The 25,539-nt window shown below is 40.5% G+C and overlaps 1 protein-coding gene across 1 annotated transcript in view; it reads right to left on the reverse strand.

Annotated features, from left to right (window-relative positions):
- MEGF11 (multiple EGF-like-domains 11) overlaps nucleotides 1-25,539 on the reverse strand; it is a 217,503-nt gene that overhangs the window by 93,124 nt on the left and 98,840 nt on the right. Inside the window, exons 6-8 of the mRNA XM_010572088.1 lie at nucleotides 9,744-9,990; nucleotides 7,946-8,066; nucleotides 2,525-2,661 (exon numbers count right to left, since the gene is read on the reverse strand). Of these exons, the coding sequence (XP_010570390.1) occupies nucleotides 2,525-2,661; nucleotides 7,946-8,066; nucleotides 9,744-9,990 (505 nt within the window). The remainder of the gene's footprint in view (nucleotides 1-2,524; nucleotides 2,662-7,945; nucleotides 8,067-9,743; nucleotides 9,991-25,539) is intronic.

A 25,539-nucleotide genomic window follows, 5' to 3' on the forward strand; every position in this document is an offset into this window, starting at 1 on the left:
CATTCAGTTCCAACCCCCCTGCCATGGGCAGGGACACCTTCCACTAGACCAGGTTGCTCAAAGTCCCCTCCAACCTGGCCTTGAACGTTTCCAGGGATGGGGCATCCACAACCTTACTGGGCAACCTGTTCCAGCACCTTACCCCCTCACAGTGAAGAATTCTTTCCTAAATATCTGATCTAAATCTACCCTCTTTCCATTTAAAAATGTTACCCCTCATCCTATCACTACACTCCCTGTTAAAGAGTCCCTCCCCAGCTTTCCTGTAGGCCCCCTTTAAGTACTGGCAGGCTGCTATAAGGTCTCCCCAGAGCCTTCTCTTCTCCAGGCTAAACAGCCCCAATTCTCTCAGCCTGTCCTCACAGGGGAGGTGCTCCAGCCCATTGACCATCTTCATGGCCCTCCCATGGACCTGCTTGAGCAGGTCCATGTCTTTCTTATGTTGGGGGCCCCAGAGCTGAACGCAGTACTGCAGGTAGGGTCTCACCAGAGTGGAGTAGAGGGGCAGAATCACCTCCCCTGACCTGCTGGTCATGCTTCTTTTGATGCAGCCCAGAATGCGACTGGCTTTCTGGGCTGCAAGCGCACATTGCTGGCTCATATTCAGTTTTTCATTCACTAATACCTCCAAGTCCTTCTCCACAAGGCTGCTCTCAATAATTTTACACCTCTTCCAACTGATCACGCCTTATTTTCTCCCTCCCTGCTTCTGTCTTCTCAAGCAACATCTCTCTTCGGAGTCGAAATCTCTCTCACTTTTCTCCAAGCACAGATCTGAAAAGCCCACGCTCCCTTTGCTCAAGGACAAATTCTTGTGAACTCCTGTCAGGTCTGCCCTGTAGTGCCTCCTCTGCCCAGTTTCTCCCCGAGCTGCCTTCTCCAGCCTCTCTCTAAGGGCCATCAGCAGCAAAACTCTCCGCTTTTGACAGCGGGCAGAACTAGGTCTTCTGCTTTGTACTTGCCATCTCTTTTCCTCATCCCCAACAGTCCTTTCTCTACTCTTGCTGCTGGAGTGTGTAAGTGTTGCCATTCAGCAGCTCCATTACCGCCCTTTCCCTGTGCCACACGCAGCTCTTCTACTGCATGTCCTCCCTTGTGGCTGGGGCCTATATTGGAAGTTGAGCAAAGAAGCTGGCTCAGCTACAGTCTGCTGGCTGTGAGCTCCCAACAGCTCCGAGACTGTTGATTCACCTACAGTCAGAAATCAATGTAAGTCTGCAACAACCAAATGAAGAGATCTAGAGACAGAGGGTCTCTGTCAGCCTTCCTCAGCATGGCCAGCACTGGGGACAGCTTGGGATTGAAGTGTGGTCACCAGTGTAAGTGTCCAGGCTGCACAGTTGCTTCCTTAAGTGAAATTGTCCCCAAAAGGAGAGAAAGAGAAAGCTTTGGTTAGCAACAGTAATTATATGGTACCCTATGATTGAAATCACTGTCTCCAGATGGAGGATGGGGGAAGAGAGACACACTGATGCCTTCTTCACTAAATTAATTTGAAATAATTAGTATTTCCACCATATTCAATCACATGCAAATCCTGACATAATCTCCAGAGCCCCCTCAATTACCACTGTTGATAAAATGGAAACAAGGAACTTCCACATTTAATGGGAAAGAGCATAGCCTTCTGAACCCCAGTACAGTGTTGACAGTTGGCCTGTTTGCATGCTATAAAGACCTGCTGATTATACAATGAAGCAAGAAATGAGAAATTCCAGTGAGCTTTCCTGCCTAAAAGTATAATTGTAGCATATGTCTCTATACTGATACTAGCTTGTTCTAGCTAATAAAAAAGGGAAGATATAGGAGAAAGGGCTTTAGCATAGCATACACTAGTGAGCTGTGCCCACGGTCTCTGGACACCCTGGTGACACAGTCCAACCCCTAGTAAAAACTGCATATGAAAGCTTTTTTAACTGCAGCTTCCCCACCATGTTGGCCATGCTGGCAGGATTAGCTGGAGGGCCAGCATGTGTTACAATCCCACCTTGACTTTGCTGTGTAGTCATTTTGTTGAATCCATGACACTTTTGTAAAACAATATTATCATCTTCTCTGATCGATTTATGGGTGAAGGCCCTCGTTTATAAATTTTGAGGATTTATCACCCTTTGTTGGTGTCTGAGATGGATCGGTGCTGCAGCAGCACAGAGGGGCTGAAGGAAACATTAAACTGCTGCATTGCTTACTCTTGAGGATATTAATTTGTGTAAATATAGTTCATTTACATATCTTGTAAACATGTAATGCTCTCTATTAAATTTATCACTGTAAATATCTAAATTAAATTTAATCCATTAAATTTTAAAAGTTGTATTAAAAAATCTCTGTAAATTGAGAGCATTGCCAATAAAAAGTAATAACATCGCCACATTTATAATGCTTGAACTGCTTCAGAAGGATGAACCTAATTGGAGCAACAGAAACATAACACCATTTTTCAGAGAGTAAGATTGTCCTAGAAGGGATATAAATATTGCCAATCCATGGCTAAAACTGAAGGCTTTGGGGTTTTGATTTTTACCTGTCTCCTATATAGCCAGCTGTACAGATGCATTTTCCTGTCACGGGATCACAGTGTCCTCCATTGTGGCATGGACAGTCCTGGCTGCAGTTAATTCCAAATGTTCCAGGAGGACATGGCTGTGCACACACCAGCCCCTAGTAAGGTTGCAGAAAGAGCAATATTTCAGTCAACATTCATAATGCAATAAATTTCTATATGCAGCTTGGATTTTTATTGTCCTTCTCGCTAAAACTAGATCTAAGTGTAGTGGCAATATTTTTTCTGTTTAAGATGGGCTAAAGATAGTCTCAAAATTCTGCTACCAGAATAAATGCCTGTCTACCCTATCTCCAGAAGGGATTTTTCCCACCACTGTACAGTCACTGATAATTCTCTTCTTTGTATCTCCCCTGTAAACTGCAGCTGGGGTGGCAGGATACTCACTGCCCCTTGAATAGATGCAGGAAGGCTTGGGAGATGTTAAAGGCAACCAGAGAAGACTACAAAGCTGCATATGTGCTGGTGGTTTTTTTTGTGAAATAGAGTCTGAAAAGTTGTTAGACCTACGCTGGGCAAGTGTCACAAAGTGAACATTTGGGAAAAGAAGGATTGTTGGAAAGGCTGCACTGGGAGGATGAAGTTCTGCTAGTTGTGATATTCTATGATGTTGTCCCCTGTTCAGACAGCCCCACTTCATCCAATCACAAAGAAGACCAAATACAACTGCTGGAGAAGTCCTCTACTACTCTTCAGAACCTACCTACCTTCATTCCCTCTACTCTCTTCCAGCCTCCACACTCATCTCTTCAAGCAGCACAGAATGGCATCTGCCAGTGCTTTGTCTAAGCCACGGAGGAGGCAGGATGGGAACAACAGACTGGGATGGTTGCAGAAAGCCACCAGTGATGACATAGAAGCAATTTGACTCTCCAGATCAGCAGTGCAGCAGCCTTTTGGCCAGAGGAAGTGATTTTGCAGTGCAATATCTGGCTAATCCCTGAACACTGGCTGGATGCATCATCCAACATCCTCCCAGCTCCCTATCCCCAACCTTAGAGCCATATCTCAGGCCCTGACTTGCCTCAACAACACATCTTGGTGGCTACCTCCTTCCTCCGCTTTATGCTGCCAGCCCTCTGCTCTCCTGCCTCTTTATTCCAGTCTGCCCCAAATCCTTGTTGCAGACTCCTTTTTAGTCCTCTTCTTCATCTGGACCCAAATCCCCATCTTTGAGTTGTTTCCTCCTTCCCCTCCCTGCTTAACCACCCCTGAAAGTGAAGAAAAGACAGACTCTCATTCTTGGTTGTGCACTCTCACGCTGCTCATAAGGAAAAGCAATTGCTGGGCAAACCTTGTTCCAGCTTTTCAGCCCCAAGGCAGAGAATGCTTACCATGGGTTGTGTCTTTGGAGAATTTATCTGCCAAACTCAGGTGGGTTTCCCCCAAGTATCACATCATGTCCCCTGCTAAGTATCAAGGCCTTACAAGGATTTCCCTAGACTTTCTTAGAAGTTGTATGCATGTTTCTTTATGTGAGCAAACATAAATTCTGAGGCTGGCATCCGGCTGAGTAACTTCAGCCAAAACAAGTCTGGCAGTGCTGTGATCTGAAGATGGGGTCCTATAATGGAAAATGTTTGGCAACTGTAGCAAGTGGTGCTGCTGCCAGTGCCCTGCACAGTGCACAGTGTTTGATAGAAACAGTGTTTTTCTGTCCCTATTATTATTTCCTTCTAATCTCTCAGAAGTCTTATTTCCCTAACCAAGCCCCAGGGGCTCTGAGTTTTGAACAAGGCACATATTAGACACAACTTATACAAAACATAAAACAGGAACATAACGGCTGCTTTCACTCCTTGGGGTCCTCGCTCAACAGTTTGGGAAGTTTAGCAATATCAACAACCCCAAAGTGGAGAGGCTGCTCTTCAATGTAATTATAAAACAGACACTTCAAGCCTTTCCCAAACAGTGATACGTGGTTCCTTGCCTGTAAAATAGACAGGTTGGCCTCAGTTCAAGAACTTTCAGATTACAGTGTTTAAAAAATGGTGTCTCTGGACTTGAGTAATACACAACACTACATATCTGAAAACGTAAGTATCCATTTGTCTTGATAATAAATACTTTCTCTCTTCACATCTCAAAAGGAACAGGATTTCTATCAACAAATGATGAGAAAGCAATACTCTGTGATGCATCCCCCCGGAGCCAAGAGAATCTTTAGGCATACTTTTTGCATTAATATGTGCTAAGGGAATCCAAAACATCCTTCTCTGGAGGCTCAAATGTCAGACCAACGTTTCCTGCTGCTTATACATCTGATCAGTAAAGTTCACCCCATCAGCATGTTTTTTAAGGCCCCGATCTCATCAGCTTCTGCTTTGGACATTGTGTGATATATTATTACCATTTTGTAGTAAAGAAAAGATTTTTTTCTGCTCCATTTTCTCTCACACCCCATGTTTAAAATCCACAACATAAAGAAAAATAGACAAAAATACAAATTACAGTTGCTTCATAAAGCCCAGAGGCAATGAGAAAAAAGTGATTAGCAGAATGTGTTGTATTAACATGGCACCATGATGCAGAACCTTGAGAATGGGATCTGGGACCAAAAAGGGTGTGCTGCCAGGGACAAATGTTCTGTCATGTGAGGAAAGATTGCTGCTTCCCTGAGCATGGAGATCTAGTCCTTCAAAAGTGTTTCTGAGAAGCATTGTAAATGCTAAATTTAACTTCTCTCCCTACTTCCTGAGAGTGCTTGGAGAATTTAATACTGCAAATGAGAAAGATGTATAGAATTAAACCTGTAAATTGTTAATCAGGCCCTAAAGCAGCCACCCACTAACTCCCACAGCCACAAAGACACAGAAGTGGAAAAAGCCCAACATCGTAGTATGCTGGAAGCCACATTTTGTTGACTAGTTCAAGAGTATATGCTGTTAGCTATCATCCTCTTGGTGAAAACCCATGGGACAGTAAAATCTCACAGGACACAGTTTGTATAACTTGTGCTTCTGGAAGAGTCTGCACTGGGTGGGAGGAAGCAGGAGGAAAAGAAATATTATAAGTAATAAGAGAGCCAGGCTTTGAAGATGGCAGATCCAAGGAAGAAACTAAGAACCCAAGAACCCTAGAATTTCCTCCTATTCAACTTATTGCCTCCCCTTGCATATCCCACAGGCAACCAAGCCCCTAAGGGAGCTGAGCTGCTGTTAATAAGCCTACCTTAGGAAAGGATGAAAGAGTCAGCTCATCCAGCAGCAATAAAATCCAAGTGGATTTGCACTTGTATAAATCCAGGGAGAATTCTCTCCTTCCAACATGATGGTATATTCAATACATACGTGCAGTCTCAAGCCTCAAAATCAGCAAGTAAAATTCCTGATGTCAAAGAAAGACTATCCATGGTGTGAAATAAAATGAATGCTGTCTAGCAATCCCATCTTGCTTGCTCGTTTACAACCCACTCATGTCTCACTTCCCAAACCATTCCAAACACTAAGAGTTAAAAATATAGCATGAAAAAATACTTTTTCTCTGTGTACTGAATTACCAGCTTTTCATTAAAACCCTGGAGAGACCCTTTATACTTAAAATCTCAACATTTACAAGCTGAGTGCTTTTACTTATAATTTCAGTTTCTTTCCCCAGAATACTTGATCTCTTTCTTCAATTTTCAGTTATGCTTGTTTCAAACATCAGTTTTTAACTCTAGGGTTTCTCTGGGGACAGAGCAGCCAACAACACAGTTTTCAGGAAAGTCTCTCTGGGACACTAAAAATGCAGAGAAGAAACTCCAAGCTGTAAGGAACAGGGCAGAAGTGGGCCAGAATACATGACCACAGATGCTGTGCAGAACTGTGGTTCTTTAGGGTGTATGCTGCATGCTAAAAGACCTCTAAAAACTTCCTGCTCTATTCTGATATTCTTATATCTCTTTAGTGATTTTTTAACTTTGCAAAAAAAGAGAAAAATCCTGATAAAATACAGGTAAGGAAGAGTACAGCAAAACAGCTCAGATCCTTAGAAATATTGGCATGCAGAAGATAAAGGGAGATGAAAAAAATACCCTAAAAGTAATATTTTTATATTAATCATTTTATCGATCACTTCTTAAGGGTAGTGCCAAAATGGACTGATAGGGCCTCAAAAATATTTAAATTGCTTCCTTTATGCTTTAGCTCCAGTACTCTTTAGGAAAGAACCTTTTCTTTGCCTCCACTGAATGACAGTCAAGGGTAAGGTGCCACATTCTTACTAAGTTTCTGAAAAGTTTTGCTTGCTTTGTCATTTGAAATGGAATAACATCATCACCACCTTTACCATGACTGGCCAGGTCAGAGAGGCTCTAACTCTCCAGTTAGAGAGAGTTTTTTCCGTACACAGCTTCCACCAAAAATTACGGCAGCAATGTTCTTCTCCCATGTTGCTGCCTGATAGCCACCAGAATCTCATGGTTGGTACTTTTTAATTAAAGCAGCTGTGTGAACAAATGGAGGCAGCATTTGCTGCACTAATCTAAAGGAATATAAACATCTCTCTCAGCATGTAAAGGTTTCAACAGGTATGAGGTCCACATCAGAAGCCATAGTTGTATGATGATCTTCAGGGTCTTCCACATATTAAAATAAAAAGTCACAGTACTTGTATGCATTAAAATCCAGCAAGATTGCCAAGACACTAATTGTCAGATACAGGAAAAATGCCAGGAAATTTAGTACAGCTAAATGATATGTAGGCCTGTGAGACTTGGCAAAACCCAAGAGAGTTAATTATTACATTATTGATAAAGTCGAGGACTTTTAAAATGTTTGGCCTTGCTTTCTTGACACAAAGGATTAAGGGTTAAGGCAACTTGCTCTCTCCGTGCAACCCCCGATGCAAGCAAATCTATTACAATCAATGGGAATTATGCCTGAGTAAGGACAGGACACTGAACTGGTCTCTGTGTCCTACGTATAGTCCTGCTTTAACGACTGCCTGAGCCACTGAATTCCCCCTGGCTTCTCCCTTTCCCTCTCTCCTGAAGGGGAAACAGAACAGTGCTTTGAATAATGTTGAGCTGAGCTTTGAGCCTTCTATCCAGTGTGAGGGCAGTGTCTAAGGGTGCAGGGAATATTCCAAGGAACTGTAATTCAGAGACAATTTTTTTGTCTCTTCTCCCACACAGAAGTGTAAAGAGTAGTCACTGCTTGGTTTACTGATGTTTGTTTAACTCTATGATGGTAGCTACTAGTTATAGACTGATGGTCTGTCTGTGTAAGTGCTGTGCACACATAACAAAGGTGTTCCCAGTTTCAGAATTGTTAGAGCCTCGTGACAAGAAATAGCAGATATGCATCACAAGCACACAGGGAAGGGGTGTGCTGAGACAGTGAACAATTAACTTCCCATTCCAACCTCTAAATGAGGGATGAGTATGAACAAACTACACACCATCCATCCAGGTGGACAGGAGCACTCTCCAGTGATGTGGTGGCAGACTCCCCCATTCTGGCAAGGACAGCGCAATTCACACTGAGCTCCGTGACTGCCTGGGGGACAGCGCTCTTCACAACTTTGTGGAGACAGAAAAAAAAAACAAAACCAAAGAGATCATTTAAAAGAACTTACAGGAAACAATAAATAAGGAAAATCCACAACACAGGCCATCATGGGAGTCCGTATGCAAATGATGAAACCTCCGTAAGCCTCAACTGGCATTATCAATTAGCCAAGATTTCTTTTATTTCTGCTGGGGTTATTTATATGCCATGGATCCAGTCCTGCAAGGCTGATGCATGTGTGTAATCTTTATGCATGTACCAATTTCCACCCATCTCAACAGGACAACTCATATCCATTAAAATAGCCCAGGAAAGTAAGAGTTGCAGGATGAAGCCCTCAATGTGAATTATGTCGCATGGCAATAAAAGCAGCTGCAAATAGAATAAAAGGATGGGATTAAAATGCTTGAAATTTCTCCAGTCACTACTTAATGTTAACATTTGCAGTGTATAATGGATGGGCAAGAAGTCAGCATCATTTAAAGGCTATTATTTAAGCTCATTGGGTCTCTCTGAGTATTCATGGGGGGCCAAAGTAAGGTTAGTCCCTACAAGAACCAGTGTCTCCTACATTTGCACATTGGTGCTTTTCAGCATTGCTTCTTTCTCTAATCCCAGATTCTGAAACCAGAGTAGGTTCTTCCCCTAACTGACTATCCTTTGATGAGGATGTTTACACAACATATTGGGTGTTGGCCCTGCAAGTACTTACTGCTGAGAACTGACATACTAATGTTAATAGGACCACTCCTAATAGTAAGCAGACTTTAGCAGTGAGTGCTTCCAGGACTGAGGTCACAAGTCTATGAGGAAATCAGGTACTAAATAAAATATTCAAATGGCATATCACTTATTTCTGAGGGTTAATATTGTCTTTATTTTTTACCTTCCCCTTCATGCAGGTCAACAAATAATATTAGCCTGCAAAAGTATTAAGTCATCCGTAATAGATCTCCAACCAAATTCAGTGACTAAATTCTCTTTTCCCCTTAAATAATTTTGAAAAACATAATTACTTCTGAAACTACTGAAAGATCTCTAATGAGAACTGATGTTACACTGTGGGCAATTTAAACAAGGAACTATTGCTTGCTGTCCTAAAATTAATATGCAGATTTTGTGAATCCTACTGGTAAACTTTCAGTGTGGTGGATGGGGATTTAGCTACATGATTCTCGTTAAAGTTAATAGGAGTCACACTGCTAAATCCCTGCTCACTATGCTTAAAATTTACCCCCTAGATAGTAAGCTGATATAGTTAACAGTAATGCTTCCTCAGTTAGATTGAAAGTCAAATAAATTGAGGATGGTAAGTCCCATTTGATACTGCACTGGACTGCTAATGAGTAGAATGTCCAATTGCTTATAAAAACTCAACTGTAATTTGGATTGTATTCACATACTGAAGTTAGGAACAGGTACAGTTGTTGTACAAGCTGGAAAATATAATGGATTTTTAAGTTCATTTTAGCACTAAATTTCATTTTATTATGCAGACAGGTATAATAGCAGCAAAAAAAGAGATTTCCTTTATTTAGCCTGTCTGAAATTCTGTTACGTCATTTCTACAAAGGAAAGTGTGTAATATATAGATGGTGTAAATTTTGCGAATTACTCATTGCATTAAAAGCAGTCAAAGCAAGGCTGTTAAATGATGCAGAGTAAAATACACCTATCATTGAACTTACAATACCCCCGTGTATCCGGGAGCACAGTGACATTCTCCCGTTTTATGGTCGCAGGTAGCTCCGTTGTGACATTGGCATTTAAACTGGCAGCCCTTGCCGTAGCTCCCAGGGTCACAGAGCTCTTCACAGCGCCATCCTCGGTACCCATCTGCGCAGACGCAGGCACCCGTGATGGGGTTGCAGAGAGCCTCATTCTGACACTGGCAGCGGTTGCTGCAGTGGGGTCCCCAGTGATCGCTATCGCAACCTGGAAAACATACAGTCATTTACCAAGATGATTAGGAAAGTGCATCGTAAGCATCTCACCCCAGCCTCTTATGCTTAGGTTGGCAAGCAGGCAGAGGCCTTGTTAATACCAGGAACTTTCTAAAGGGCCCTCAGACTTTCTAAAACTACTCCCCTGATCCAGCAACGTATTTCAGCATGCAAGGAGATGACAGCACTGGTATTATACCTAAATTTGAGGACTTGTTTAACACCATTATTGGATCAGGACCTAAATCTTTTAATATCCTGTTTCTTAGTGCTCTTAGATAGCTGGAAGGAATGAATTTATAGTGGAATTAGATGCAGAGGATCACATCCTGACTGCAGTGTAGTTAATGGCAGGTAGTATTGCCAAGCAAATCCTGTAGATTTAATAATGTCATCAAATATTGTTTCTTTGCACTGTTCCCATAAGATAATAAATACTATAATCTAAAGAAGGCTTTCTCCTTTGGTGTTGCTTTTTTTCCTTAGGGTTTTTTTTTGCTGGAGTAAAGAGATGGTAGGGAAGAAAATAACACAGGAGATGGGATTTCATGAGGTCGCTTAAACCAGGCTTAGGGATGAAGGTATGGAGTGTGTATGTCAGGTAATTTCTGTGCTAGTAACAGTATGTACTACCATTACAGAAGGGCCCCAAACCCTATGGTCATTGACGCAGATGGGAGGTTCCCTACAGAATGCGTGAAAGCACAGTGAGAACCCTTCACATGACAATCCTGCCTGATCCCTTCTCCTTGTTTGTGGACCATATGCAGGATAAGAGAGGGAAGTCAGCATTACAGAAACAGCAATGAGAACCTGCAAAACACCCATTTAAGGTGTATGCATATTAAACAGACAGCTCAAAGCAAACACCCAGAGATTAAGGTTTCCTCAGCAAATGGTTAGCAGAAAACCGAGGATTTCTTCAGTAGTCCTACCCTCCGCTTAGCGGCCTTTCAATATAGCTATGTCAAGATGAAGAAAATCACCATTCTATTCAGAATAGAGTTGCTGGCAAAATCCCTGGTAAAGATGCAGTTACAGATCATTTTCCAGGTACAGCTGGTTGTGCTCAGACAGCTGGTTTCAATTATTCCAACAACTCCTCTGCTAGTGTAAAAATCCACTACCATGCAAGAAACAAGTGTGTAATCCCAGCAACATAGCTGTCTTCACAAACTCTTCTATTTGCAAACATGTAAACTAACCCCCAGACGACACTCGCTGCTTCTCAGGCCTGGATCTCTGTTTCCAGACTTAGCAAGGTAAATGTAAAGCCTATTTAAGCCTGAATCTCTTGTCCTAGAAATTTCACAGCCCTCTCCTTCTATGGTACATGGCTATAAACCCACACTACATGACTAGATATCTCAGTTAATTTTGGCAATCTTTTTGTCCTTTTCATCAGTCAGTCTGAGGATACTTAGCAGAAAAAGAAGGGAAAGAGACTTTACTCAACTAGCATTGCTGATTACCAATTTACAAACTTGTGTTTCTTGAGCAACAGTGTTAAAGGCCAAAATAAACCCATGAGAAGACAATTCCAGTGTCTCCAGAAGGATCTTCAGGGTCTTACAGGATGCACGTGCAGAGAGATGGTTTCATGTTCTGCAGAAAGCAGAGTATGCAAGGTACCCCTGTGCATAATCCTGCTCATGCCTCACACAAGATACTTTATTGCTTTGCCTCATTTTTCCCACAGCTGTAAACAGGGATGATAGTTCCTCACTAACACCGCCGGGAGCCAAGCAAACAAAATCTTACTCTTTATAAGTCTTAAATTATTACTGAGAATCTGTAGAAAGAGATGATCTATCTTTATTTCACATAGACACTTACTAAGACTCTGTAAGCCTTCTGGGGCAGGGAGCAAATCTGCTGGAGCTGATAGAGTTTCCCAGCAATTTCTGTTCCAGAAACACTGATTTGTTTTCCACAGAACTTGAACATCAAGGGATGCAGTTCTGCACCTCCACAAAGGGTACAAATCTGAACCATGCAAGCATAGCCGATAGCCCTTTGCATGGGGAACTGGAATCTGGGAATCCAACTTAACCCTGCCTGCTTCAGGGACCTAATTCCTACCTTACCACACTTCACATTAAAGCCCTCACTTCCAGACTGTGGGTTGCTCTGGGCTGATATAATTCCAGCTGCAATTAATTTGCTTAATATGAATAAATAACACTCATTAGAAGACATGTCTTATATGCTTGGTCTTCCATGTCTCAGGTGAGTGCTCCAGTCATCAGATTTGTCTGCTCAGTTTGTGTTTTTCACTTTGAAAGAAAGTGAAGGAGAAAGCAAACCTTTTATAGAAAGGAAAAACCATTTCCCATGGTCAGCTCAAACATCTTGTTTCACATTTATAGTGTCTGCCCCAAACACAACTCCTTTTATGTAAATCAATCTTATTTGAACACTTATATACTATTTATATTTCCTCATATGCTTGCTTTCTCCCTGTACCAAATTTCACTCCACAATCTAGCCAAAGGCAAGAGCAAAATGCTGAAGTAAAGAGCAGAAATTCCTCTAATTGGTTGTAAAATCATAAAAACCCAAAGCTGGATAATAAAAGAAGCCTGCAGTGACCAGAAAACTAGCTGGCAGTTAGACAGATTTTTCCAAAGGCTTCTAAGTACAAGGCATCAGTGAGCACACATTTCAACATTCAGTATGTTTAGGCCAAAGTAGCTAGCCAAAATGTTTTAATTATCTATGAAATAAAACAGCTTGGCATACCAGATAGCTACTAAGAATGTGAATTTCATGGGGATTTATTAGGGAGAGGACATAAAAATGAGGATTAAAGTACATCTGAATGCTCATGGAAGACAGAAAAAAACTGAATTACAAAAAGATGGGGCTTCTACCATGTCTCATTTACAATGCCTGACACAGCCTTTGCACTTGTTAGGCTTCTTTTTATCTTCCTAAAACTACCAGCAGGTTTTGACTACATTTCTCTAAATGGTTTGAAACCGGAGTCATAGTATGTGTCTATACCCAAGGTGAACACAGTATGTATGTACGACCAAGGTGAACATCCTGTTGTCTCTCTAGTGACGGGATCATATATACACAATGACAAGTTGGCCTCTTCTCGATTTAAGTCTTTACCTCGGATGGTAAAGATTTTCTGCTTTTAGCTATCAGTTCAAGCCCTATATATGTCACAATGAGCAGAGCCATTTCATGCACTATCAATTCATCCACTGCTGATTAATTGCAAAGGGAATTGAGTGAAATTCATTGGCAATGTGCTAGTGTAAAATTTGTGATAATGAAATATCTTCCTCCCCTGATTTTACACTGCAGTAATCTCACAGGAAAATAAGATCTTTGTTGCTCAAAGTTTATCAATTCCTGTTGGTTTTCTTTACCCCCTTCCTTTAAGTCCCATATTGCAGTGACAGACTGTGGAATTGCAAGTAAATTTTTTACCAATGTGATTTCACTGGGACATTATGTGATATTTATATTGTGACTACTCATAGATCTGCACTGTGGCAACTTCTATACCTTTACAAAGGTAGGCAGATACAGAACTGATAAGCTAAGTCCAAGTACTTATTCATGCAAGTAATTCCACTGAGCTCAGTAGGACCACTCGTGTGTGAGACTACTCAAGTGCATAACCAGCAATGGGATTGGGGTCTAGTAGTTCCTGCTAGAAAATTAAAAAACAGAAGAAACCAAAGACTCCAGCAACAAGACATATATTTTCTATACACATCAGTGTGGCAAATCCTAGCTGGTATGTGATAGCGATTCCAGTTTCTGAGATACAGGGCAAAGCAGCCTCGGAGCCACGGAAGCCTGCTGCACTTCAGGATTGTTAGCACCAGTTCTCCTGTGGGCACAGAGAGGCCATTTTAAAATACAACCCCAAGCCCAGCACAGTCTAATCCTGCTCTTGTTGATAGCCTCTATGTGTTACCATAATAGAGATAAATAATAATAGCAACAACATGTGAACAGAAAGCTGATTAAAGCTTACACAAGAGCTACACTGTAAATGCATATGCCATTAAAAATGTCAAAATGATACAGAGACTTTAACTATACCATCAATAAGAAAAGCAACCTGAGAGTGGTGATGTCAGGGAGGTACAAATGCTCCCTTTAGACTGCATGTGTGGATGTCAATACCATGAGAGATGAGTCTGAAATAGCTAGCTCTCTCTTGGGAGATGCTACATTAAAGGGAGCTGCCATATTTCAGGTCATGTGCCAACATTCCCTGGCAAACGTGCTAACTTACTTTTTCTCCTTCGAAAATATGACTAGAGATTAATCGTTACCAATAAAAATGAATATAACTCTGTAAAGGATGATGCTGGGTGCCTAAGCATAATTACAGTTGTCTGCATACAGTAGTATGACAGGTGAAAGATTCATCCCTCCATGGAAAGCTTGCTCGACATGGCAAAAGTGTTTTCTTCCTCGCTGCATCCCTACCCCCACCCTGAAGCCTCAGTGGCTTGTTGAAGTGAGGGCTAATTACAGCAGGCTCTGCGTATCTGCCGCTATAGTCGTGCATGACATCCTGCTACCAATTCTGTCTTAAATACACAACAAGGACACATTGGAAGTGCTGCTTTACTCCCAAATGGCTCTTTTCCCCTCTAGGAATGATTAGTGAATTGCTCTGCTCTGGGTCAACAGAGCTACCCAGTATTTAGTGCAGCAGCACAAGTTGGACAACGATGAAGTAAACGCACAAGTTTGAAAATTTAGCAGATAAATAAAAGGACTCCCAAGGAAGGGACGACATTTATCAAGCGACTTATCCTAACAAGAGAGTCAAAAGTGTTCTTCTAGTGCTTTTCCATCACTGCAAAGATGCACTATTAATATGAAAACAGCATATTTTATCACAGCAGCACCAGAATCTGTGCTCATAAGGTCTGTGTTTATTTTGTTCTCATTAGCATAAGCCTGCATGTATCTCCTTTTATAGCTAGTGACCAGTCTTGTATTCTAGGTGTGCAAAGTCAGTGGGACATTCATAAAAATTCTGCAGAAGGCACAGCTGAAAAAAATCAAGTGGTTGCTTTTCTTTGCCTAAGGACTGAGGACCATATTTGGCTGATGGTGATCTTCAATTAATCCATGCTTTAAAAGAACTTTCTGCAAATTTGTTAAAGCAAGAATGTAGCTCATAGTCAATAATCAATATTCTGGAGTATTTCCAAATTCGGTTTAAAATGTTTAAATGAGATGCTAGCCTTTAGAAAATGGAACCAGGAAATAAAATTAACTTACTAAATCTAAGAGGACATAGTTTAAAATAGATTTTTTTTTAGAATTTATTTTGAAATAAGGGCTAGATTCTCCCCTTAATATAACTGTACTGCTGTAGAATGATTATATGAATACCAGTTAAGGTAAAATGCAGCCCGAACTCTGGGTGGTTTTTTTTTTTTGTCTAATTCAGTTTTGGAATCTGACTGGCTTTTAAATGGTTGGCCCAGCTAATGCAAAGCAGGCAAAGAAAGCAGCAAAAGCTGCAACATATGCCTGGATGTAGTGAATAAAAAATTAGAATAATCAATTAACTTTTTATTCCCTGCACTTGCTCAATAGGAAAATTATAGTCCCTGTATTGAGCTGATGTCTACTCAGTGTACAAATATGATTCATTTTGGCACAGTTCAACGCCTTTGGAAACATAAGCCAAGCCTGCAATAGGTTTGAAACGAGATCCATGAAGAGGGAATCCCCTTACAATGACAGTTCACACCAGTTTGTGTTAGGCTCTGAGCAGCGCTAGGTCCCTCACGTGCTGGCACTGCAGGTAATACCAATACACTTCAAAGGGCATGAGCCAGTATATTGAAAAATCACTCGCTGACCTGCTTGATTCTAAACCAAAAAACCTCTTTATCTTATAAGACTGTCTACCTTTGGAATTTCTAACACATGTTTATGGATGACGGCTGTCCTCAAAAAAACCCAGACTTTCAGAAATTCCCTTCAAAAATATTCTTACAAATACTTAGAGAACAACATTCTAATTCTGTGTTTTCAGAATGAGGAAACCTCATCCATACAACAGACACACTAGTGAGTATGGGCAGATTAGGCCACACTGCTCAAACTGCAGCTGATTTTCTTCTTCATAACCGTATCAAGATACTGATAATCTACCATGTGACAACATGGCTTGCTCAGGTCTTCCAACTGTGAGAGATCCTATCTGTCAAGCAACAGATAGGCTGGATTTCTGTAAATAAATACTTTCTTGGGGGACAATGAAGTTAACAATAGGTTTTAATAAATAATCCTGCTCCAAATATAATTTAGATTATCTGAACTGTGTCACAGGCAGGTAGTTGGTAGCATTGTTCATTTTCCACTGTAAGATGCTTTGTCCAGTTCCTGGCAACTTCTCTGTTTATGTAGAGTTCACCTTCTCTAGTTTCAGCTTCAGGCTTACTCAGTCTATTGGTTTTAGGAATAGAGGAAAGGGAATTTTAGCTTAAATCAGTAAGCTAAACCAGTAGGTTTTGCTTGTTAAAGTACATTTTTATATCCCTTTCACTGACAAGCTGGGACACCTTCCATGTACAGAGCAATAGCTTGAAATCTGGCAGAGCACTGTCCCACACCCAGGGGTGTGCTCATGTGTCCTCAGTGAACATCCACCTGTACCTGATCAAACTATACAAAATGCAATTTGCAGACATTCCGTGCCACCTCTGGATAATTCATTACCTACATTTTTTCATCTGTATTAAAAGCAATCTGCGATTAAAGGCTTCAGGGGCTTAGCAGGACTTCTCATACAATTGTTCCTAGTAGCAGCCATGGGCCACTGGCTGTTTAATTTCCATGTAGTAAGTGGTCCACGGAGAGGGTGACAGCCTTCTACTCTTAGTCTGTTACCCAGATGTCAGAGGTTTGTTCTGGTCCATGCTGATGAACTGTCTGTATATCAGCTTGATGACATTCTTGAAGGGATTTTTCATATTCTCCATTTGCTTTTTAAGGTAAAACAAACAAACCAGGGAACATCACACATAAATAAAACATTGGACTTATGAAGTTGGTGTCACAAAAATAAGAAAATGTCAGATTAAAGGTTGGAAGTGTAGCAGTAATACAGTACTTGAGCCTATGAATTACGGTATTTTCTTTAATTATGTGAGCACAGGCTACCGTTTACATGCCCTGGCATTTTCTGTCTTCTGAGCTTGTAGCTTTGCAGCCTTAAGGTTCCTAAACGTGGGTTTCTGTGCAACGGTGTATGCACTAGCATTTTTATCTCCAATGCCAGACTTTCAGTCACAGCATACACAACTTTAATGAAGAAAATGCCAGTCTCAATGTTTATCTCTCTAAGACTGCCCAGAGAATATATTTTGCATTTGTAAATATGCATTTGTAAAACTATCCACCCAAGTGGCAAAAACCTGAGGTTAATTTAAGGTTGGCAGAACTTGCAGTCAATCTCATTTTCCAAGTTTATAGATCAGTCTTCATCAGATAGAAAGGAAAAGATGGGAAGGGAACATCAGCTGATTCTTCCCAAAATGGATAGATTATTACCCACAGGAGGAAACTAATCTAATTTTGTGTTTGTTTTTATTTTTTTCTTAGAGACAGGAGAACAGCTTTTCACCCTTCAAGAAAGATTGTACTGATTCTCCCCGAAGTTCATTGTCTGAATCAGATAAGAAACATGTGGCTGATTTAGGTCATGATTTAATCTCAGATGATGATCTCATTAGTCATTGACTCTCCAACATGTGAGAGTCAATGCTAATTCAATCACAGCACTTTAGAGACCCTGCAGTTTATTTAGTATCCTCTGAGGAAACATTTTCTTTGCAAGGTAATCCTTGTTTAAAGAACATTTCTACAGTATTCTGTAGAATGCTTAGAACAGTTACCTAGTTCTACATTTTTATTTTACAGAAATGAAACCAAAATCACTCTAAGTCAAAGAAAAGTTGACTATTTGGATGTCAGCCTCATCAAATCCTGTAATGAACTCAATATATTTTGGAAGCAGCAAAATGGGAGAAAAAACTTCTACTCCTGACAGATATCAAAGTGTTGTGTTTTCACAATTTCCATCATGAGCTATTTTGACAGAGGCTTCAAAAGAAGTGAAAATTAGAACACACAAAAAATCTGAGAATATTTCCTATTTCTTTTTGTAGAAATTACTGCTCAGTTTAATGAGCCTTTAACTCTACTGACACTCTAGATGTTACAAGGAGTTTAAAATCATGAAACGCTTCATAAGGGAGCGACAACATTCTATACAACATTGGCGGCTTGTCTTCTCATTACAATTTTTTTAGAGAAGATGCTGCATTCTTTAAAATGTTTTTTTAGTGTCATATTAATGGAGGCAAAGTCTGTTCTTTAATTAGAATTTTACTGTGGTGAATTAAAAAATACATGGGCAGAGTATCAAGAGTCTAATAAAACTAAATGAAGATACTATCTTTCCTCTGTATGAAACCCAGCAGTCTTTGCTCTGGCAAAACTTCCATCAATACTTCATTATTATTGTCTAGGACAGGATTGTAATAATAAGATCTGCAAGTAACTTACTTCCAAATTCTGTCTTCCAACTGGGTAAAACATTCTCTCTCTCTCAACATCTATAATGGACTTTAGATGTTTTCATTGACTGTATAATGAAATTTTCCTATAATGCCTCTGCACAGAAGTACTATCAGTTTTGCCTGCAAGAAGCGGTAGAAACACATTTGCGTATGCCTAAAACACTGCAGGACAGGTATAGAGGATGAGATCAAGCATCCTTCAACAAACAAGTATTGAAGAGGTCACCAGAGGGGCTCACGAGTGGTGGCGGCAGCATTGCTCTAACGAGATTCAAAGAAAACTACACAGAAGTAGAGAGAGGTCTTTGTCACTGGAGATCAGGAGCTGTTGACACAACATCTGTGCCTGGTGTGAAACAGTTCAGAAGCTTATAAAAAGCTACGTGCAAGTATCTGTGTACAGCTACTTGCTATTCTAAATAGTGTATGGTCTTTCGCCGAGTGCTTAGCAAGGCAGAGTTATGGGAGCAGAAGCAACCCTCTTCCACTTCTCAGTTCATTAATGCTGGTTGACTTTGATACAGTTTAGAGCAGATCCATAGGGCCAGTCCAGCAACTGCAGTAGGCTAGCCACGCTGGATGCCCTTCAGTCGCATCCTCATCAAGCTCCCTGCAACTGAGCAGGAGAACATAGTCCATCACCTGAGGAATCTACCATGCTGAAAGTAATCCAATCCGACCACTGAAGTCACCTTTCCGCCTTCTGTGACTGCAGAGTGGTGTTAACTGCATAGGATCGAGTGGGATCAACCCTGTTTGGCAAAGCTCTCGGGGAGATATGCTCAGCTCTTTATTTTTCACAGCACATAAACTGAGCATCAGAAGGTCACCCTGCTGATGTTTTGCCAGATATGCAATATACCTCTATTTGCAGTTAAAGCAGTGCTTAAAGAAGAAAAGCTTCTTGTCACTAAAACAGCAAGCGTTAGAGAACATGTTCCTCCTCATTCTCATTCACACACAGGGGTGTATGTGTCTCTTCACCTTTGACTGCATAGGTCAGCATGCAAATTGACATGAGAAAAAGATTGGCCGATCAGTGGATAAAATGGTACTATCAAGATAAGCACATGAAAGAAATGCTACAGCTAGCTAGCCAGCTTCAAATTATACCATAAAGATTCACCTTCAAGAGGACATATAAGCACATCCTTCATGCATAAGGTAACACACAGTACTAACTCATCAGTCATTTTTAAGGTGGTCAATAAGCAATTTATTTTATTGCATTGATATTGCAACCCAAAGTAAACACTGTGGATTGTGGGACTTACTTTTATTTCCAACAGTGTAGCTGTAGAGTAAAAAGAACCGCTTCTTCCCCTTTGCCACAGTCCCACCCTAATGTCTACTACCTGTGCACTGCTTTTCAGCCAAATGATATCAGCTTAAAGGATGTTCTGCTCCAGTAACTGAATCCAGGAAAAAATCTTACCTTCTCTAGTGTAAATTCTGTTACCTAAGACTTTGGGAGAGAATTAGAGCAGCAGAAGGCCTGGTGGCCTTTGAAATGGGGTTGTCTTTTATATCTAAAACAGTTCAAAGGCTTACAAAAAGCTATGTGAAGGTATCCGCACAAGCTACTTGCTGTTCTCTTTTCTTCTAGGCATACTTGAATCTTCACATGGCTCTTTAATGTTACCTGACGTCTTCAAGATATCTTAAATACACTGCTGTCTTTCTCTTATAAACCATTAATAGTAAAGTCCCTTTCAGGCACATAAAAAGAAACAGTTTTTTAAAAAAGTTTTTCCCTGTGTAACCCAGTAAAAACTAGAATGTTCACCATCAAAACCACACTGCGAGACTCAGCATAGTCTCTGCAAAACCTTTCTTATATTTACCAACAGAAAATAGCAAGTCCGAAACTATTGGGAAAAAAAAGTAAAAGTACTGAAATACTAGAATACTATGCCCTCTTTTCACATCACTCAGGCACCAAGATATGGGATGCTCTGTTAATAAAGGGATAATCAGAGAGGTAGACAAATACCACGCAGCTTAAATACCAGGAGTCAAAGCAGGGGTGGCTCTAAGTGGGTAGTGAATGGCAGAGGAAACACACCCCAGCACCGAGAGAGTTTTATGCAGCAAAATCCCAGTGTCCCTTAAAGCAGCTCCTTAGACTGCAACACTGCTGCAGCTCTTCTGCACCACTTCTTTAGGATGCTAATGCTGATTGAGCAAAGCAGCCACAGATCTCATAACCTGATCCAGCAGTTTATACTCACATCACAGCCAGCAAAAAATGCACAAGCCCTAAGTGCTGAGCAGAAAATAAAGGAGACCCCACTGCTTGCCTCCTTCTGGCTTCCTCTATGCATTGGTAGGGCTTTGGTTTCATTCTGGAGAGCTAGGCAGGAAGATAAAGTCATGAATTATTGAGATTGGATGCCTAAACCTTGATATATTATTTTGACTTCCAAATATGTTCAAATGTTGTTCACAGAAGCATAAATTAATGCCAATTTCTAAACCAGAAGTTGCTCTAAACTGGGAAACGCAACTTTTTGTTATGATGTTAAAAACAGACAATTCTTAAACTGTTTTACATTTTGAAAAACAGGATGATTGAAACTGTTCATCCTCACAATCAGTTATGGGTTTGCTGAACTGAAATGTTTTGACACTATCACAACCATATGGAAGCCCGTGCTTTCAGAACAGTTTCACCCATTGTGGATTACTGCATTAAGCAATCAAATGTCAGTCAGTCAGAAAACAGTAAATCATCACTCCACATGTTTTTTCGTCATTGTTTACAAACAATGTTAGTGCCTCCAGCATTATCAGTGGGTCAGCTCCAAAGAAACCAGGAAAATTTACCCAGCAGCTCAAGTTCCCTGCTCTGCTGTGTCAGTTGTTGGGAGGTTCAGTCTCACTTTCAGCAGTCCGAGAAACTGCCTATGTGAAACAGCTTTCTCTCTGGATTAATTTAATTTCTCTCTTTTTTAGTGACAACTGTCACTGAAAAGTAAAAAGCAAAACAGACATACGTGACTTCCTGGCTGGATGGCAGCAGGGAAGCGAACAGGATTTTGCTGGAAGAGAACACAGCATCTGTGCATTAAGGTTTTTAAATGCCAGATTCCCTATGAGGTTCAGATCTCTACATTTTCCTAGTGGCAGCAGAGCTATATTTTAAAAAGCCACAGGGAAAAAGAGGGGTTTCAGATGAGACCATCATCAAAATTGTCCACTGACCATGCTGTACAGTGTCCATCACAAGCATCCTGGACTCCATCCAGTGCCCCATAGAGTCAGGGAATTTCTTTCTATTAACTATAATGGTCTTGGATAGGGGCTGGCCATCATGGGTTAAGTTAGCCATCTGGAAAATGACACTGGTGCCACAACTTTTATGTTTCCTTTGCTAAGCAAGGTTCTCTGCTTACTGCTGAATATCTGAACAAACACTGCACGCACACACCAAATATTAAATAATCGATGAGAAGAAAACGACGTGACCCCAAAGTAGACCGTTTTCCTTGCTGATAAACAGGAACCACCCAGGGAAATGTTGAATACCGCCTGATGCTTGTGTAGATGGTGACTGTGTAGTAGATGGTGATTTAGAAATGCTGCTGACACACATACACAAATCTGATGACACAGGAAATTAGCATCCGTTCATCTCCCCCCCCACCCCTTCAGAAGAATTTACTAAATATAGCTCACCCTTTAAATATTTAAGGATATCTGCAGAATGTTGTTGTTTTTGAAAGGGTTCTTTCCTGACTGGATTTTCTTCATCAGGCTTAGTAATCAAGTTGTTTTATTTGGAATGGATAATTATTAGTTGAATAATTAATTATTCAGAGTACATTACTAAATAAAAATCAAAGTATGCTGGTATAATAAAAAAATTACAATCTGCAATAATTTGGATTCTAAATTGTGCAATGAGATCAAAATGTGTAGGTTTTTTCACATTTAATAGAATTGTCTCCATCATCAAAGTCCCATACAAACACTGACTAATTTTCATGGTCCATTTCTGAGCTAGAAAATGTATTTTAGCACCGTTTCACAGAAGGGAAACTGAGACAGTAAAATTACATTAAACTACAAAGCTACCCAGAAAGTAAGTGGTGGCACTGAGATAGAACAACTCCAAGTTCTAAAGTCTAAGTTTATGCTATAAATACTTTATAGTATATTTCTTCACTACATTTATAATTCTGTGCCAAATTAAACATATGAAAAATTACTCTTTTATGTATACAGAGATTAATTTGTATAGTATTTTTCTGTCTCTCATCAATAACAGTGTTTAAAAAGGTAAACTTGGTACAAACAACATCACTGGTATGCAGACTGAAGTGGCACATAGCTTGGTGCGGGACTGGAAGGTCCTGGGGAAGGTACCCAGCCAAGAACGCCCGCTACCTTCTGATCAACATTGTTTCAGCCCGTTCTAGCTCGGCAAATGACACTAAGTGACACAGCGCTCCGCAACGTGACTGCGGCGTGCACAGCCCTACTGAACTGGCTGTAATTCCGCTCTGTCAGGCAAGGAGAGCAGTGAAGCTTCAGCAATGTTGTCTTTAACACGGGCTAGGCAAGAATCACCTACATACCCGTGCTGACAGCTTCAGTGGTAAAAGCCCTTGCTACCTTTGGCTTCACTACTACCAGTAACTGAAAAGGCTGGGTAGAAATAACAGGGCTGTCTGCTTCAATCACCCATCTGACTGCAAAGTGGATGCAACCTTAATAAATGCTTATTCAGCATAATGAGATTCTAATTAAAGATGGCTAAAACAGTAATCACTTCTTCATTTTCTCTAACTGCCATCCCCCGAGCTTCCAGAGTCAAAACAAGACAGAGGCTGGATGCACAGAGAAAAGGGGCACTTCTAGATCCAAGGCTTTCCCAGCTGTGTGAAGCCTACTGGCTTGCACCAGAAAACCACAGAAGAGAAAGTGAAGAAAATCTTGAAGTCTTTCATTTACACAAATGATATATAGCAATTCAATAAAAAGGCTCCACTTTATATGATTCTCTCTCCTGGTTTTACAGGTCCCAGCTCTACCGTTCTCTTTAAGGGAACGCACGATTCTCCAGCCACGGTTTGTTTCTCTGTATTTTTTTCCATCACCATTATCGCTGACATTGTTTTTTACAGATCTGTGTTATCTCCTCACTCACTTGGGCTCTAACAAAACCAAACCCAAGATAAGTGACACAATATGTGCTGCCAGATTTTCCACAGACTGCACTGGGACCTGGTATGTTTTGTTTCCCCATTGATTGCCAGGGTCGCAGAACTGGAATTTTTGCAAGGCAAGGGATTCAAAAGGCAATAAAACTATGCATATAGAGACTGTTGGAGCATCTTCAAGTATTTGTTAATTAAAATTGTTAAATGTAAAAAGAATTAAGTTCATATTGTACCAGAAGGACTTGTCCTTACAGAGACCTCGTAGCTAGCAAAGTTTAAATGCTTTATTGTTCTGTAACTTGCATATATGTAGACTCCTCTATGTGGCACATCCTTAATTTCTGTCAAACTAAAAGAATTCTAACATTTTCTGTCAGGGAGCTGGTGTAAATCCTGAAGAAAGCTTAAAGCAACCTCTACTGTTGACTCATTTCACTCATTCCTAGGCAGATCTGAAAGAAAGAAGACTTGAAAGCAACATTATGAGCCCAAGAATTATCCTCGACTCTTGAAAGGCACACAGAAAATTAAACTGGGGGATCAGTATTAAGATAGTGGAAATTATTGGGTGTGTGCACTTAAAAGATTAAGAAGGTGACTTCCCACTGAGACTTGAGAACACAGGTGCACATAATTTTAAAGATCTGCATTTTTAACCTTTTAAATTTGCTAGCAAAGCAAGGAAGTTGTTGAGAAACTGCAATAAACATAGCAATTCAATCAGCTTCTTCCAGACTGTATCTCACAACTTTCCAATTTTTTAACCCAACAGGTCAGTCGATCATGGAAAGACTCTTTGGCAGCTAGCAATACAGCAGCTAAACAGAGTTGAAAGCAACACAGGAACACTCTTTTAGTACCTGCATAACAAAATCCTTTAATTCACTGCAGTGGTGGCTCTGGCCACCAATGTTCATGGTCATTGTTGAAACCAATATCCTTTTCTCTGCTCTTCCTCCTAGGAACTGCAAGAGGACTTGCATAAAAGAGCTAAAGCCAACTTTTTAATAGCAGTCTGGAAAATGATTCCATTTTTAAAATTCTGGTATAATTTTCTGTAATTTTTTTAAATACAGGGCTCTACAATCAACAATTAATGGGCGATAACTATTTTTTTAAAGTTTCTAAAGCATGTCAGAGATGAACACAGATTTCAAGGTGTTACTTTTGCCTGCTCCAGTCAAGAGACTTCAGGCTAACTCTTAGACCTATGGACTCTCAAAACAATTATAACCTCATAATGCAAATACTCTGAATTTCATTAAAAATCAAAACACCACTTGACTGCCAAGTAACAAGCAGCACATTTTTCACATAAGCTAACTAATTCCATCTTCTAAGCTTCTGAAAAAATAGTAATTGTAGCTCATCATAGCTACACCTAGAAAGATAACCTTGCAATTGATTTCTGTCTGCCCTCCAATTACAGGCGAACCGCTGTGATGACTGTTTACATCTCACTTACGGCAACAGGATCCCAGTTGTGGAGTAGGGCTACCATGCTGACAGCTGTTCTATACACATAACAAATATTACAACAAAGACTTATAAAGCAGATACGCTAATTAAAATCCTGATCCACAGCCCACTGAAATGAAAGGAAAGACACCACTTGTTTTCCAAATGTAGCCTTATAACCCAATTTATCTTCAGATTTGTTCTGGCAACAGACTGTCTAGCTGCCACCCACAAAATATTGCCAGGTTGAATCTTAGTAAAAAAGATTTGAAACTGTCAATCCAAGTCCTTGTTTTCTCAAGTCTCAATTATCGTAAGATTTTCCTTGTGGGA

Source organism: Haliaeetus leucocephalus, unplaced genomic scaffold (genome assembly GCF_000737465.1).
Source record: "Haliaeetus leucocephalus isolate CR32 unplaced genomic scaffold, Haliaeetus_leucocephalus-4.0 Scaffold339, whole genome shotgun sequence".
NCBI lineage: Eukaryota > Metazoa > Chordata > Aves > Accipitriformes > Accipitridae > Haliaeetus > Haliaeetus leucocephalus.